We start from the raw sequence: 16,726 nt of genomic DNA, 5'->3' as shown, positions 1-16,726 counted from the left end.
ATGGATTTGGGGAAATTGGGATGAGTTTGGGGGATTTTGGGATGGATTTTGGGGGATTTGGATGAATTTGGGGTGGATTTGGGGCAGTTTGGGGTGGATTTGGGGCTGTCTGACCCCTCGTTTTTCCCTTTTCCCAGGAAATCATCGCGTTCCAGGCGGACAAATCCATCGAGGTTCGGAAATTCGTGGGTGGGGTTCATCGAGGAGGCCTGGTGAGATTTGGGGCATTTTGGGGCATTTTGGGGCTGGTTTTGGCAGATTTTTTGGGGCTGTTTCGGGCCATTTTGTGGCTGTTTCGGTGGGAATTTTGAGGCTGTTTTGGAGGGATTTTGGGGCAGATTTGGGGTTCCTTTTGGGGCCGTTTCAGGGAGAATTTTGGAGCTGTTTTTGGGGGTCCTTTCGGGACTGTTTAGAGGGGAATTTTGGGGCTGTTTTGGTGGGGATTTTTGGGTTCTTTTGGGGCTGTTTTGGTGGGGATTTTTGGGTTCTTTTGGGGAATTTTGAGGCTGTTCTGGGCTGATTTGGGGGTTCCCTTGGGGCTGATTTGGGGCTATTTTTGGGGGTCCTTTTGGAGCTGTTTTGGTGGGATTTTGGGCTGATTTGGGGGTTCCCTTGGGGCTGATTTGGGGCTATTTTTGGGGGTCCTTTTGGAGCTGTTTCGGTGGGATTTTGGGCTGATTTGGGGGTTCCCTTGGGGCTGATTTGGGGCTATTTTTGGGGGTCCTTTTGGTGGGATTTTGAGTCCGCTTCGGAGGAATTTTGAGGCCGTTCTGGGGCCATTTTGAGGCCGTTCTGGGGCCATGTTTGGTCTGGTTTGGTGAGATTTTTGAGACTGTTTTGGTGGAAATTTTTGAGGCCATTTCGGGGGATTTCGGGGCCGTTTTGGGTCCCCCCGCCGGTGACCCCACGGTGTCCCCAGCAAAAGGGACATCGAGCTGCTGCTGAAGCTCATCGCCAACCTGAACATGCTGCTCAAGGACGAGAACGTCAACGTGGTCAAAAAGGCCATCCTGACCATGACCCAGCTCTACAAGGTGGCCCTGCAGGTGAGGCCACCTGGGGGGGGCACCTCGGGGGCGCGGGTGGGGCACGGACACAAAAAACCGGGAATTTCCACCCTGAAGTGGAGGGAAAATTCGGATTTTTTGGGGGTTAATTTAGTGCGGTTACCGTAATTGCACGTAAAAATGGCCTCGGTGTTTGTTTAAGGAGCGGTAGGGTTACCGTAATTACACGTAAAAAGGGCCTTGATTTTTAAAAATGATCAATCTATTTACCGTAATTACATGCGAAAAGGGCCTTAATTTTTTTTAATGATCAATACGGTTACCCCCCGTAATTACGCATAAAAACAGCCTTGATATTTCTTTAACAATCAATGCGATTACCGTAACTACATGTAAAAATGGCCTTAACCTTTGTTTGAAAATCAATGTGATTGCCATAATTACCTGTAAAAACGGCCTTAATATTTCTTTAATGATCAATGGGATTGCCGTAATTACCTGTTAAAAGGACCTTAATATTTTTTTATTGATCAATGTGACTACCGTAATTACACATAAAAATGGCCTTGGTGTTTCTTTAAGGAGCTATAAGATTACCGTAATTACACACAAAAATAGCCTCGATATTTTTTTAATGAGCCATATAGTTACCGTAATTACATGTAAAAACGGCCTTAATATTTCTTTAATGATCAACGCGGTTACCGTAATTGCGCGTAAAAATGGCCTCGGTGTTTCTTTAAGGAGCGATAGGATTACCGTAATTACATTTTAAAGGGCATTAATATTTCTTTAACGATCAATACAATTACCGTAATTATGCATAGAAATGGTCTTAACGTTGCTTTAATGATCAATGTGATTACCATAATTGCACATAAAAATGGCTTTGATATTTCCTTCATGATCAATGCAAATACCGTAACTACATGTAAAAATGGCCTTAACATTTCTTCGAAATCAATATGATTACCATAATTATGCATAAGAACGGCCTTAATATTTCTTTAATGATCAATGGAGTTACCGTAATTGCACGTAAAAATGGCCTCGGTGTTTCTTTAATGATCAACACGGTTACCGTAATTACCTGTAAAAATGGCCTCAATATTTCTTTAATGATCGATGTAGTTACCGTAATTGCACGTAAAAACGGTCTCAGTGTTTCTTTAAGAATCAATATGGTTACCATAATTACACGTAAAAGGGCCCCAATATTTCTTCAGTGATCAATACAATTACCAAAATTATGCATAAAAATGCCCTTAACGTTTCTTTTAATGCGCAATACAATTACTCTAATTACACATAAAAATGGCCTCAGTGTTTCTTTAATGATCAATGCAATTACCGTAATTACACACAAAAATAGCCTCGATATTTTTTTAATGATCAACATGGTTACCGTAATTACGTGTAAAAACGGCCTTAATAATTCTTTAATAATCAGTGCAATTACCGTAATTACACATAAGAGCGGCCTTAATATTTCTTTAACAATCAATGCGATTACCGTAACTACATGTAAAAATGGCCTTAACATTTGTTTGAAAATCAATGTGATTGCCATAATTACCTGTAAAAATGGTCTTAATATTTTTTAATGATCAATGTGGTTGCCGTAATTACCTGTAAAAAGAGCCTTAATATTTCTTTAATGATCAATGTGATTGCCATAATTACTTGTAAAAAGGGCCTTAATATTTCTTTAATGATCAATGTGATTGCCATAATTACCTGTAAAAAGGGCCTTAATATTTTTTTATAGATCAATGTGATTACCGTAATTACCCATAAAAATGGCCTCAGTGTTTCTTTAATAATCAGTGCAATTACCGTAATTGCACGCAAAAATAGCCTTGATGTTTTTTAATGACCAGTGTTGTTACCATAATTATGTGTAAAACGGCCTCAATAATTCTTTAATAATCAGTGCAATTACCGTAATTACGCATAAAAGCGGCCTTGATATTTCTTTAACGATCAATGCGATTACCGTAACTACATGTAAAAATGGCCTTAACATTTGTTTGAAAATCAATGTGATTACCATAATTACTTGTAAAAATGGTCTTAATATTTTTTTAAGGATCAATGTGGTTACCGTAATTACCTGTAAAAATGGCCTTAATATTTCTTTAATGATCAATGTAATTGCCGTAATTACCCATAAAAACGGTCTCGGTGTTTCTTTAATAATCAGTGCAATTACCGTAATTGCACACAAAAATAGCCTTGATGTTTTTTAATGACCAGTGTTGTTACCAGTAATTATGTGTAAAAAACGGCCTCAATAATTCTTTAATAATCAGTGCAATTACCGTAATTACGCATAAAAACAGCCTTGATATTTCTTTAACGATCAATGCGATTACCGTAACTGCATGTAAAAATGGCCTTAACATTTGTTTGAAAAGCAATGTGATTACCATAATTACCTGTAAAAACGGCCTTAATATTTCTTTAATGATCAATGTGATTGCCATAATTACCTGTAAAAAGAGCCTTAATATTTCTTTAATGATCAATGTGATTGCCGTAATTACCTGTAAAAAGGGCCTTAATACTTTTTATTGATCAATGTGATTGCCGTAATTACCCATAAAAACGGCCTCGGTGTTTCTTTAATAATCAGTGCAATTACCGTAATTGCACACAAAAATAGCCTTGATGTTTTTTAATGACCAGTGTTGTTACCGTAATTATGTGTAAAAAATTGCACTTTAATAATCAGTGCAATTACCGTAATTACGCATAAAAGCGACCTTAATACTTCTTTAGCGAGCAACGCGATTACCGTAGTTACACGTAAAAACGGCCTCGATATTCGAAGACCCGCACGATTACCGTAATTACACGTTACAAGCGGACCGTTTTTTCCCGTCCCCATTCCCCGTTTTCCGGCGTTCCCAGTGGATGGTGAAGTCCAAGGTGATCAGCGAGCTGCAGGAGGCCTGCTGGGAGATGATGTCCTCCATGGCCAGCGACATCATCCTGCTGCTGGACTCGGACAACGACGGCATCCGCACCCACGCCATCAAGTTCGTGGAGGGGCTCATCGTCACGCTGTCCCCGCGCACGGCCGACTCCGACGTCCCCAAGCGGCACGAGAACGACGTCAGCCTGGAGCGCATCCCGCGGGATCACCCCGTCATCAAGTACAGTGAGTGCGGGGGTTGGGAATGGGAGTGGGAATGGGGTGGGAATGGGATTGGGATCATCCCGTCATCGAGTACAGTGAGTGCGGGGGTTGGGGTTGGGAATGGGATTGGGAACGGTGGGAATGGGATTGGCATCATCCCGGAATGGGGTGGGAATGGGATTGGGAACGGTGGGAATGGGATTGGGATCATCCCGTCGTCGAGTACAGTGAGTGTGGGGGTTGGGAATGGGAATGGGATTGGGAATGGGATTGGGATCATCCCGTCAATGAGTACAGTGAGTGCGGAGGTTGGGAATGGCATTGGGAATGGGATTGGGATCACCCCATCATCAAATACAGTGAGTGTGGGGGTTGGGAATGGGAATGGTGGGAATGGGATTGGGAACGGTGGGAATGGGATTGGGATCACCTCATCATCAAGTACAGCGAGTGCGGGGGTTGGGATTGGGAATGGTGGGAATGGGGTGGGAATGGGATTGGGATCATCCCGTCATCGAGTACAGTGAGTGCGGGGGTTGGGAATGGGATTGGGAACGGTGGGAATGGGGTGGGAATGAGATTGGGATCATCCTGTCATTAAGTACAGTGAGTGCAGGGATTGGGATCGGGATTGGGAATGGTGGGAATGGGATTGGGAACAGTGGGAACGGTGGGAATGGGATTGGGATCACCCCATCATCAAGTACAGCGAGTGCGGGGGTTGGGATTGGGAATGGTGGGAATGGGGTGGGAATGGGATTGGGATCATCCCGTCATCGAGTACAGTGAGTGCGGGGGTTGGGAATGGGATTGGGAACGGTGGGAATGGGGTGGGAATGGGATTGGGATCATCCTGTCATTAAGTACAGTGAGTGCAGGGATTGGGATCGGGATTGGGAATGGCGGGAATGGGATTGGGAACAGTGGGAACGGTGGGAATGGGATTGGGAATGGTGGGAATGGGATTGGGATCATCCCGTCGTCGAGTTCAGTGAGTGCGGGGGTCGGGATTGGGATTGGGAATGGTGGGAATGGGATTGGGAATGGTGGGAATGGGGTTGGGAACGGGGTGGGAACGGGGTTGGAGCCCCCAGGCTGGAGCGCAGTGCCTTTGGGCCCCGACGTGGGGTGACCCCACTGACCCTTCACGGTGCGGCCGCGTTGACCCCCCCAAGCTGGGACCCCACTGGCCCCCTGGCTAGTAGCCCACTGGCCCCCGGTGTGTGGTGACCCCACTGGCCCCCAGTGTGTGGTGACCCCCCTGGCCTCTGGCTAGTAGCCCACTGGTCCCTGGTGTGTGGTGACGCCACGGCCCCCCTGGCTAGTAGCCCCCTGGCTAGTAGCCCACTGGCCCCTTGGTGTGTGGTGACCCCATGGGCCCCCTGGCTAGTAGCCCACTGGCCCCTTGGTGTGTAGTGACCCCACTGACACCCTGGCTAGTAGCCCACTAGCCCCCAGTGTGTGGTGACCCCCCTGGCCCCTGGCTAGTAGCCCACTGGCCCCCGGTGTGTGGTGACCCCACTGGTCCCCGCTATGTGGTGACCCCACCGACGCCCTGGCTAGTAGCCCCCTGGCTAGTAGCCCCCTGGCCCCCAGTGTGTGGTGACCCCACGGGCCCCCTGGCTAGTAGCCCCCTTGCTAGTAGCCCTGTGGCTAGTAGCCCCCTGGCCCCTGCTGTGTGGTGACCTCACGGGCCCCCTGGCTAGTAGCCCCCTGGCTAGTAGCCCACTTGCTAGTAGCCCCGTGGCTAGTAGCCCCCTGGCCCCCGCTGTGTGGTGACCCCACGGGCCCCCTGGCTAGTAGCCCCCTTGCTAGTAGCCGCCTGGCTAGTAGCCCCGTGGCTAGTAGCCCCGTGGCTAGTAGCCCGCTGGCCCCCGCTGTGTGCTGACGCCCTGGCTGCCCGCAGACGCGCTGTGGGAGGAGGGCAAGGCGGCGCTGGAGCAGCTGCTCAAGTTCATGGTGCACCCGGCCATCTCCAGCATCAACCTGACGGCCGCGCTGGGCTCGCTGGCCACCATCGCCCGCCAGCGGCCCATGTTCATGGCCGAGGTCATCCAGGCCTACGAGACCCTGCACGGTAACGGCCCCGAGGGCTTCGGGGCGCCGGTGGCCGCGGTGGCACGGCCGTGACCCCGGGTGTCCCATGGGCCACATCCGCAGCTGGCCCCGAGCGTCCCCTGTGCCCGTAGCCAACCTGCCCCCGATGCTGGCCACGTCCCCAGCTGGCCCCGAGCGTCCCCTGTGCCCGTAGCCAACCTGCTGCTCACACTGGCCATGACCCAGCTGTCCCCAGCTGTCCCTGACTGCCCCCTGTCCCCGTAGCCAACCTGCCCCCGACACTGGCCACATCCCAACTTTCTCCTGACCCATCCCCTCTCCTCATAGCCAACCTGCCCCCGACACTGGCCATGCCCCAACTTTCCCCTGACCCATCCCCTCTCCCCATAGCCAACCTGCCCCTGATGCTAGCCACATCCCAGCTGTCCCCTGACCCATCCCTTATCCCCGTAGCCAACCTGCCCCCGACACTGGCCACGCCCCAGCTGTCCCTGACCCATCCCCTCTCCCCATAGCCAACCTGCCCCCAATGCTAGCCACATCCCAGCTGTCCCTGACCCATCCCCTATCCCCATAGCCAACCTGCCCCTGACACTGGCCACATCCCAGCTGTCCCTGACTGCCCCCTGTCCCCGTAGCCAACCTGCCCCCGACACTGGCCACATCCCAACTTTCTCCTGACCCATCCCCTCTCCTCATAGCCAACCTGCCCCCGACACTGGCCATGCCCCAACTTTCCCCTGACCCATCTCCTCTCCCCATAGCCAACCTGCCCCTGATGCTAGCCACATCCCAGCTGTCCCCTGACCCATCCCTTATCTCCGTAGCCAACCTGCCCCCGACGCTGGCCACATCCCAGCTGTCCCTGACTGTCCCCTCTCCCCTGTAGCCAACCTGCCCCCGACGCTAGCCACATCCCAACTTTCTCCTGACCCATCCCCTCTCCCCGTAGCCAACCTGCCGCCGACGCTAGCCAAATCCCAGGTGAGCAGCGTGCGCAAGAACCTGAAGCTGCACCTGCTGAGCGTCCTGCGGCACCCGTCCTCGGGCGACTTCCAGCCGCAGATCACCACGCTGCTGGTGGACCTGGGCACGCCGCAGGCCGAGATCGCCCGCAGCATGCCCAGCCCCCGCGACGCCCGCAAGCGCCCGCGCGACGAGCCCGACGCCGCCCTCAAGAAGATGAAGATCGGTCAGTGGCCACGGTGGCAACGGCGGCGGCGCCTCGCCCCGCGGCGCTGGTGGCCATCGCTGGGTCCCCGTGGGCTCGTGGAGGGGGTGGGGGGTGGGTGGCGGCGTTGGAAGCTCTGTTGGGGTCGGCGTAGGGTCATGCCAGGGTCACCTGAGGGCATCCTGGGGGCAGCCGGGGTCAGCCCAGGGTCATCGCAGGGGCACCAAGGGTCAGCCCAGTGGCACCTGAGGTCAGCCCAGTGGCACCAAGGGTCATCCAAGTGGCACCTGAGGTCAGCCCAGTGGCACCTGAGGTCAGCCCAGTGGCACCCAGGATCATCCCAGTGCCACCCAGGGTCATCCAAGTGCCACCTGAGGTCAGCCCAGTGGCACCAAGGGTCATCCAAGTGGCACCCTGGGTCATCCCAGTGGCACCCAGGGTCAGCCCAGGGTCACCAAGGGTCATCCCAGTGCCACCTGAGGTCATCCCAGTGGCAGCCAGAGTCATCCAAGTGGCACCCTGGGTCATCCCAGTGGCACCCAGGGTCAGCCCAGGGTCACCAAGGGTCATCCCAGTGCCACCTGAGGTCATCCCAGTGGCACCCAGGGTCACCCAAGGTCATCCCAGTCCTTCTTGGGGACCTCCCAGTGGCACCCAGGGTCATCCCAGTGCCTCCTGAGGTCATCCCAGTGGCACCAAGGGTCATCCCAGTGGCACCTGAGGTCAGCCCAGTGGCACCCAGGGTCATCTCAGTGGCACCAAGGGTCATCCAAGTGGCACCTGAGGTCATCTCAGTGGCACCCAGGGTCAGCCCAGTGGCAGCCAGGGTCATCCTAGGGTCATCCAGGGTCATCCAAGTGGCACCCAGGGTCATCCCAGTGGCACCAAGGGTCATCCCAGTGCCACCCAGGGTCATCCCAGTGCCACCTGAGGTCATCCCAGTGCTATCCAGGATCATCCCAGTCCCTCCTGGGGACCTCCCAGTGCCACCCGGGGTCATCCCAGTCCCTTCTGGGGACCTCCCAGTGCCATCCAGGATCATCCCAGTTCCTCCTGGGGACCTCCCAGTGCCACCCAGGGTCATCCCAGTGCCATCCAGGGTCATCCCAGTTCCTCCTGGGGACCTCCCAGTGCCACCCAGGGTCATCCCAGTGCCATCCAGGGTCATCCCAGTTCCTCCTGGGGACCTCCCAGTGCCCTGCTGGGGACACTGGGGACAGGTGGTGGCATTGAAACCCTTTCTGAGGTCATCCCAGTGCCACCCAGGATCATCCCAGTTCCTCCTGGGGACCTCCCAGTGCCACCCAGGGTCATCCCAGTTCCTCCTGGGGACCTCCCAGTGCCACCCAGGGTCAGCCCAGGGTCACCCAGGGTCATCCCAGTGCCACCCAGGGTCATCCCAGTCCCCCCTGGGGACCTCCCAGTGCCACCCAGGGTCATCCCAGTTCCTCCAGGGGACCTCCCAGTGCCACCCAGGGTCAGCCCAGGGTCACCCAGGGTCATCCCAGTGCCACCCAGGATCATCCCAGTCCCCCCTGGGGACCTCCCAGTGCCACCCAGGGTCATCCCAGTCCCCCCTGGGGACCTCCCAGTGCCACCCAGGGTCATCCCAGTCCTTTCTGGTGCCCCCCAGTGCCCTCCCCGTGTCCTTTGGGGACCCTCAGTGACCCTGTCCCCCACAGAGCCCCCGCTGGGCGAGGATGACGAGGACAAGGACCTGGAGGCGCCCACGGTGGCCGTGGCCAAAGTGGCCGGCACGGCCAACGTCCCCTCGGACACCGACATCACGGCCGAGTTCCTGCAGCCGCTGCTGACCCCCGAGAACGTGGCCAACCTGGTCAGGGAGGGGCCACCGGCCTTGGGGCCACCTTGGGGACATTTTGGGGCACTCCCAGGGCATTTGGGGACACTTTGGAGAGGCTTCCAGGGGGTGGCACCTGTCCTTGGGCCACTGCTGGCCCTGGAGAGTGGCCCCAGCCTGGCCAAGGACAGGGACACGAGCCCGGGGCAATTTGAGGGACGCTTTGGGGGTCTCCGGGCTGGGTTTGGGGACATTCTGGGGGTCCCTGAGGTGGTTTTGGGGACACTTTGGGGGTTCTCCGAGGCGGTTTTGGGGTCTCCAAGGCGGTTTTGGGGTCTCCAGGGTGATTTTGGGGTCTCCAGGGTGGTTTTGGGGACACTTTGGGGTCCCGAAGGCGGTTTTGGGGACACTTTGGGGGTTCTCCGAGGCGGTTTTGGGGTCTCCAAGGCGGTTTTGGGGTCTCCAGGGTGGTTTTGGGGACACTTTGGGGTCCCCAAGGCAGTTTTGGGATCTCCAAGGCGTTTTTGAGGACACTTTGGGATCTCCAGGGTGGGTTTGAGGACACTTTGGGGTCTCCAGGGTGGGTTTGAGGACACTCTGCGGGTCCCGAAGGTGGTTTTGGGGTCCTTAAGGCGGTTTTGGGGACACTTTGGGGTCCCGAAGGTGGTTTTGGGATCTCCAAGGCGTTTTTGAGGACACTTTGGGATCTCCAGGGTGGGTTTGAGGACACTCTGGGGGACCCAAAGGTGGTTTTGGGGTCCTTAAGGCGGTTTTGGGGTCTCCAGGGTGGTTTTGAGGACACTTTGGGGTCTCCAGGGTGGGTTTGGAGACACTCTGGGGGTCCCGAAGGCGGTTTTCGGGTCCTTAAGGTGGTTTTGGGGGTCTCCAGGGTGGTTTTGGGGACACTCTGGGGTTCCTAAGGCAGTTTTGGGGTCTCCAAGGCGTTTTTGAGGACACTTTGGGGTCCCTAAGGCAGTTTTGGGGTCCCTACGGTGGTTTTGGGGTCTCCAAGGTGTTTTTGAGGACACTTTGGGATCTCCAGGGCAGTTTTGGGGTCTCCAAGGCATTTTTGGGGTCTCCAAGGCATTTTTGGGGTCCCTAAGGCGGTTTTGGGGTCCCCCAGGTGCTGATCAGCATGGTGTACCTGCCCGAGGCCATGCCCGCGTCCTTCCAGGCAGTTTTGGGGTCTCCAAGGCAGTTTTGGGGTCTCCAGGGTGGTTTTGGGGTCTCCAAGGTGTCTTTGGGTTCTCTAAGGCGGTTTTTGGGTCTCCAAGGTGTTTTTGGGGACACTTTGGGGTCCCTAAGGCAGTTTTGGGGTCTCCAAGGCAGTTTTGGGATCTCCAAGGCATTTTTGAGGACGTTTTGGGGTCCCTAAGGCAGTTCTGGGGTCTCCAAGGTGGCTTTGGGGTCCCTAAGGCAGTTTTGAGGTCACTAAGGTGGTTTTTGAGTCTCCAAGGCATTTTTGAGGACACTTTGGGGTCTCCAGGGCAGTTTTGGGGTCTCCAAGGTGTTTCTGGGGACACTTCAGGGTTTCCAGGGCGGTTTCTGGGTCTCCAAGGCATTTTTGAGGACACTTTGGGGTCCCTAAGGCAGTTTTGGGATCTCCAAGGCAGTTTTGGGGACACTTTGAGGTCCCTAAGGCAGTTCTGGGGTCTCCAAGGCATTTTCGGGGTCTCCAAGGCAGTTTTGGGGTCTCCAGGGCACTTTTGGGGTCTCCAGGGCACTTTTGGGGTCCTTAAGGTGGTTCTGGGGTTTCCAAGGTGTTTTTGAGGACACTCTGGGGTCTCCAAGGCAGTTTTGGGATCTCCAAGGCGGTTTTGGGGTCTCCAGGGCAGTTTTGGGGTCTCCAAGGCAGTTTTGGGGTCTCCAAGGCATTTTTGGGGTCCCTAAGGCAGTTTTGGGGTCTCCAAGGCAGTTTTGGGGTCTCCAAGGCATTTTTGGGGTCCCTAAGGCGGTTTTGGGGTCCCCCAGGTGCTGATCAGCATGGTGTACCTGCCCGAGGCCATGCCCGCGTCCTTCCAGGCAGTTTTGGGGTCTCCAAGGCAGTTTTGGGGTCTCCAGGGTGGTTTTGGGGTCTCCAAGGTGTCTTTGGGTTCTCTAAGGCGGTTTTTGGGTCTCCAAGGTGTTTTTGGGGACACTTTGGGGTCCCTAAGGCAGTTTTGGGGTCTCCAAGGCGTTTTTGGGGTCTCCAAGGCAGTTTTGGGATCTCCAAGGCATTTTTGAGGACGTTTTGGGGTCCCTAAGGCAGTTCTGGGGTCTCCAAGGTGTTTTTGGGGTCTCCAAGGTGTCTTTGGGGTCCCTAAGGCAGTTTTGGGGTCACTAAGGTGGTTTTTGAGTCTCCAAGGCATTTTTGAGGACACTTTGGGGTCTCCAGGGCAGTTTTGGGGTCTCCAAGGTGTTTCTGGGGACACTTCAGGGTTTCCAGGGCGGTTTCTGGGTCTCCAAGGCATTTTTGAGGACACTTTGGGGTCCCTAAGGCAGTTTTGGGATCTCCAAGGCATTTTTGAGGACACTTTGAGGTCCCTAAGGCAGTTCTGGGGTCTCCAAGGCATTTTCGGGGTCTCCAAGGCAGTTTTGGGGTCTCCAGGGCACTTTTGGGGTCTCCAGGGCACTTTTGGGGTCCTTAAGGTGGTTCTGGGGTTTCCAAGGTGTTTTTGAGGACACTCTGGGGTCTCCAAGGCAGTTTTGGGATCTCCAAGGCGGTTTTGGGGTCTCCAGGGCAGTTTTGGGGTCTCCAAGGCATTTTTGGGGTCTCCAAGGCATTTTTGGGGTCCCTAAGGCGGTTTTGGGGTCCCCCAGGTGCTGATCAGCATGGTGTACCTGCCCGAGGCCATGCCCGCGTCCTTCCAGGCCACCTACACGCCCGTGGAGTCGGCCGGCACCGAGGCGCAGATCAAGCACCTGGCTCGCCTCATGGCCACCCAGATGACCGCGGCCGGACTCGGGCCAGGTCAGGGGACGCCGCCGGACACCAGGGGAGGGTGGGGGTCAGGGTGGGCTTGGGTTGGTTTTTGGGTGGAGTTTGGATTTGGGTGGAATTCGTCGAGGTCGGGTGAGGTTGGGTTGGGTTTGGGGTTCGTCTCGGGGGTTAATTAGGAGTTAATTAGGGGTTAATTGGGGACTGGATCGTAGATTGCATGGAGGGGGGTAGAAATTGGGGCGGAATGAGGGTTTTGGGGGGAATTCACCAAAGTTGGACGAACCTCATTGGGTTTGACCTCCCCCTCGTTAGTTAATTAGGGGCAGAAATTGGTTTAGAATAAGGATTTTGGAAGATTTAGGTGGAATTCACCACAGCTGGACAAGCCTCATTAGTTAATTAGGGGCAGAAATTGGTTTGGAATGAGGATTTTGGGGGATTTAGGTGGAATTCACCAAAGCTGGATGAGCCTCAGTTGGTGTCATCTCCCCCTCGTTAATTAATTAGGGGCAGAAATTGCAGTGGCATGAGGATTTTGGGAGATTTGGTTGGAATTCATCAAAGTTGGACGAGCCTCGTTGGGTTTCACCTCCCCCTCGTTAATTAATTAGGGCAGAATGAGGGTTTTGGGAGATTTGGGTGGAATTCACCAAAGTTGGATGAGCCTCATTTGATGCCATCTCCCCCTCGTTAGTTAATTAGGGGCAGAAATTGGGGCGGAATGAGGGTTTTGGGGGATTTGGTTGGAATTCACCAAAGTTGGACGAATCTCATTAGGTTTCACCTCCCCCTTGTTAATTAATTCGCGGCGGAATGAGGATTTTGGGGGATTTAAGTGGAATTCACCAAAGTTGGATGAGCCTCATTTGATGTCATCTCCCCCTCGTTAGTTAATTGGGGCAGAAATTGGGGTGTAATGAGGATTTTGGGAGATTTGGGTGGAATTCACCAAAGTTGGATGAGCCTCATTAATTAGTTAGGGGCAGAAATTGGGGCAGAATGAGGATTTTGGGGGATTTGGGTGGAATTCCCCAAATTTGGACAAGCCTCGTTGGGTTTCACCTCCCCCTCGTTAATTAATTCGGGGCAGAATGAGGATTTTGGGGGATTTGGGTGGAACTCGTTGAGGTTGGTTGGGTTTTGGGGTTCACCCGATTGGGGAATTCCGGATTTTCGCTCCAAGGAAGGGCAGAAATCGGGGCGGAATGAGGATTTTGGGGGATTTAGGTGGAATTCACCAAAGCTGGATGGGCCTCATTAGTTAATTAGGGGCAGAAATCGGGGTGGAATGAGGATTTTGGGTGGAATTCACCAAAGCTGGACGAGCCTCATTGGGTTTGACCTCCCCTTCGTTAGTTAATTAGTGGCCAAACCACTGCTTTAGTGGCCACCCCATCCAGCCACCATCCGTGGCCACCCGGTGCCCGTTCCCAGCCCGTTCCCGGCCCGTTCCAGGCGTGGAGCAGACGAAGCTGCTGCGGGAGGAGCCCAAGGAGGAGAAGGCGGCCAAGCCGGACGGAGTGGTCATCAAGCGGCGCCTGTCGGCCCTGGGCCAGGGCCAGGCCATCGCCGTGCTGGGCGCCCACGGCTCGGCCGGGGGGCTGCTGGACGAGACCCCCCAGGCCAAGCGCCGGCCCGAGCCCATCATCCCGGCCACGCAGCCGCGGTCAGTGGCCGAGGGATCCCGGCGGGATCGGGGCGTGGGTGGTCACTGATGGGGGGGTGCTGAGTGGGGGTGGGGTGGATCCGGTAGGATCCCGGTCCCGATCCTGTTCCTGATCCCTCAGAATCCCATTCCCAGTCCCCCATCCCAGCCCCACAGGGTTCCTTTCCGATGCCATTCCAAATCCCATTCCCAATCCAATCCCAATCCCAATCCCAATCCAATCCCAATCCCATTCCCAATCCCATTCCCAATCCCACTCCCAATCCCAATCCCAATCCAATCCCAATCCCATTCCCAATCCCATTCCCAATCCCATTCCTAATCCAATCCCATTCCCAATCCCACACCCACTGGATTCCATTCCCAATCCCATTCTCATTCCCAGTCCCGCTCCCATTCCTGCTGGATCCCATTCCCAGTCCCGCTCCCGTTCCTGCTGGATCCCATTCCTAATCCCATCCCGATCCCACTCCTAGTCCCACTCCCAATCCCACTGGATTACGATCCCACTCCCAGACCCACTCCCGTTCCCGCTGGTTCCCAGTCCCGCTCCCGTTCCCGCTGGATCCTGATCCCAATCCCAGTCCCGCTGGATCCTGATCCTGCTCCTAGCCCGGCTCCCGTTCCCCCCGGATCCTGATTCCAACCCAATCCCATTTCTAATCCCACTGGATCCCACTCCCGCTCCCAGCCCCGCTCCCGTTCCCCCTGAATCCCATTCCCGGCCCCAGTCCCACTCCCGTTTCCCCTGGATCCCATTCCCGATCCCGCTCCCGCTCCCGTTCCCCCTGAATCCCATTCCCACTCCCGTTCCCCCCGGATCCCATTCCCGATCCCACTCCCGCTCCCGTTGCCTCCGGATCCCATTCCCAATCCCACTCCCATTCCCGTTCCCCCCGGATCCCAGTCCCGCTCCCGTTCCCGCTCCCCCTGGATCCCAATCCCGCTCCCACTCCTGTTGCCGCTGGATCCCGCTCCCAGCCCCGCTCCTGTTCCCCCCGGATCCCATTCCTGATCCCAGTCCCGCTCCTGTTCCCCCCGGATCCCGATCCCACTCCCGCTCCTGCTCCCGTTGCCCCCAGATCCTGCTCCCAGTCCTGCTCCCGTTCCTGCTGGATCCTGCTCCCACTCCCGCTCCCGCTCCCCCCGGATCCCACTCCCGCTCCCCCCGGATCCCACTCCCACTCCCACTCCTGCTCCCCCCGGATCCCACTCCCGCTTCTGCTCCCCTCAGATCCCGATCCCATTCCCGCTCCCGCTCCCCCCGGATCCCGATCCCACTCCCGCTCCCATTGCAGGCTGGCGGGGGCCGGCGGTCGCAAGAAGGTTTTCCGGCTCAGCGATGTCCTGAAGCCGCTCAGCGATGTCCAGGTGGAGAAGCTCAAGCTCGGCGCCGTCCGGCGCATCCTGCGCTCCGAGAGGGCTGTGGCCGCCAGCGGGGGCCGCCCAGGTAGCCCGGACACAGCTGGGGTAGCCCCAGGAAACCTTCGAGTAGCCATTGAGTGACCCTTGAGTGACCCCTGAGTGACCACTGAGTGACCCTTGAGCAATGCTTGAGCTGCCCTTGTGTGACCCTTGAGTGACCTCTGAGTGACCCCTGAGTGACCCCTGAGCAACCACTGAGTGACCCTTCAGCAATGTTTGAGCTGCCCTTGTGTGACCCTTGAGTGACCCTTGAGTGACTCTTGAGTGACCCCTGAGTGACCACTGAGTGACCCTTGAGCGATGCTTGAGCTGCCCTTGTGTGACCCCTGAGTGACCCTTGGACAATCATTGAGTGACCCTTGAGTGACCTTTGCACAACCCTTGAGCAACACTTGAGTGACCCTTGCATAGTCCTTGAGCAACCTTTGAATGACCATTGAGTGACCCTTGAGTGACCCTTGACTAATCCCTTGAGGAACCCTTGAGCAACCCTTGAATGACCCTTGGGTGACCCTCGAGTGACCCTTGAGTGATCCTTGACTAATCCCTTGAGGAGCCTTTGAATGACCCTTGAATGACCCTTGAGTGACCCTTGAGTGACCCTTGACTAATCCCTTGAGTATCCCTTGAGTAACCCTTGAGTGACCCTTGAATGACCCTTGACTAAACCCTTGGGTAACCCTTAAATGACCATTGAGTGACCCCCGGGTGCCCCCACAGGCCCATGTGCAGATCCTGGCCTCACTGGTGATGCAGTTCCAGTATCCCTTGAGTGACCCTTGAGTGACCCTTGAGGAACCCTTGAGTAACCCTTGAGTGACCTTTGACTGCTCCCTTGGGTAACCCTTGAATGACCATTGAGTGACCCTTGACTAATCCCTTGAGGAACTCTTGAATGACCATTGAGTGACCCTTGAGTGACCCTTGACTAATCCCTTGAGGAACCCTTGAATGACCCTTGAATGACCCTTGGGTGACCCTTGAATGACCCTTGAGTGACCCTTGACTAATCCCTTGAGTATCCCTTGAGTAACCCTTGAGTGACCCTTGACTAAACCCTTGGGTAACCCTTAAATGACCATTGAGTGACCCCCGAGTGACCCCCGGGCGCCCCCGCAGGCCCGTGTGAAGATCCTGGCCTCACTGGTGACGCAGTTCGAGTATCCCTTGAGTGACCCTTGAGGAACCCTTGAGTAACCCTTGAGTGACTTTTGACTGCTCCCTTGAGGAACCCTTGAATGACCATTGAGTGACCCTTGACTAATCCCTTGGGTAACCCTTGAATGACCATTGAGTGACCCCCGAGTGACCCTTGACTAATCCCTTGAGTAACCCTTGAGTGACCCTTGAATGACCCTTGGGTGACCCTTGAGTGACCCTTGAGTGACCCCCGAGTGACCCCCAGGTGCCCCCGCAGGCCCGTGTGAAGATCCTGGCCTTGCTGGTGACGCAGTTCGAGTATCCCTTGAGTGACCCTTGACTAAACCCTTGGGTAACCTTTGAGTGACCCTTGAGTGACCTTTGACTGCTCCCTTG

The 16,726-nt window shown here is 55.1% G+C and overlaps 1 protein-coding gene and 2 long non-coding RNA genes across 4 annotated transcripts in view; 2 read left to right on the top strand and 1 right to left on the bottom strand.

The window, feature by feature from the left end:
- Positions 1–919: 919 nt before the first annotated feature.
- Positions 920–16,726, top strand: part of SYMPK (symplekin scaffold protein) — a 32,446-nt gene continuing 16,639 nt past the window's right edge. The window contains 8 exon segments of the mRNA XM_048322180.1: positions 920–1,046; positions 3,921–4,170; positions 6,056–6,226; positions 7,160–7,399; positions 9,061–9,215; positions 11,979–12,129; positions 13,555–13,765; positions 15,064–15,206. Coding sequence (XP_048178137.1) covers positions 966–1,046; positions 3,921–4,170; positions 6,056–6,226; positions 7,160–7,399; positions 9,061–9,215; positions 11,979–12,129; positions 13,555–13,765; positions 15,064–15,206 — 1,402 coding nt within the window. The 5' untranslated portion in view covers positions 920–965.
- LOC125334333 lies at positions 6,536–7,162 on the bottom strand. Its single transcript, XR_007207121.1, has 3 exons — positions 7,102–7,162; positions 6,851–6,913; positions 6,536–6,602 (listed from the first exon to the last, which is right to left on the bottom strand). It is a non-coding gene; the product is annotated as an uncharacterized LOC125334333 (long non-coding RNA).
- Positions 9,222–11,972, top strand: LOC125334327. Of its 2 annotated transcripts, XR_007207120.1 has the most exons (4): positions 9,222–9,728; positions 10,101–10,191; positions 10,789–11,474; positions 11,699–11,972. It is a non-coding gene; the product is annotated as an uncharacterized LOC125334327 (long non-coding RNA). The 2 variants fall into 2 exon arrangements; XR_007207119.1 differs by lacking the exon at positions 11,699–11,972 and having other exon boundaries at positions 9,222–9,542; positions 10,049–10,191; positions 10,789–11,672.

This window comes from Corvus hawaiiensis, chromosome 1, assembly GCF_020740725.1.
Source record: "Corvus hawaiiensis isolate bCorHaw1 chromosome 1, bCorHaw1.pri.cur, whole genome shotgun sequence".
Classification (NCBI taxonomy): domain Eukaryota; kingdom Metazoa; phylum Chordata; class Aves; order Passeriformes; family Corvidae; genus Corvus; species Corvus hawaiiensis.
Note: the sequence above shows the minus strand (reverse complement) of the source record. Positions and strands in the feature narration are given on the sequence as shown.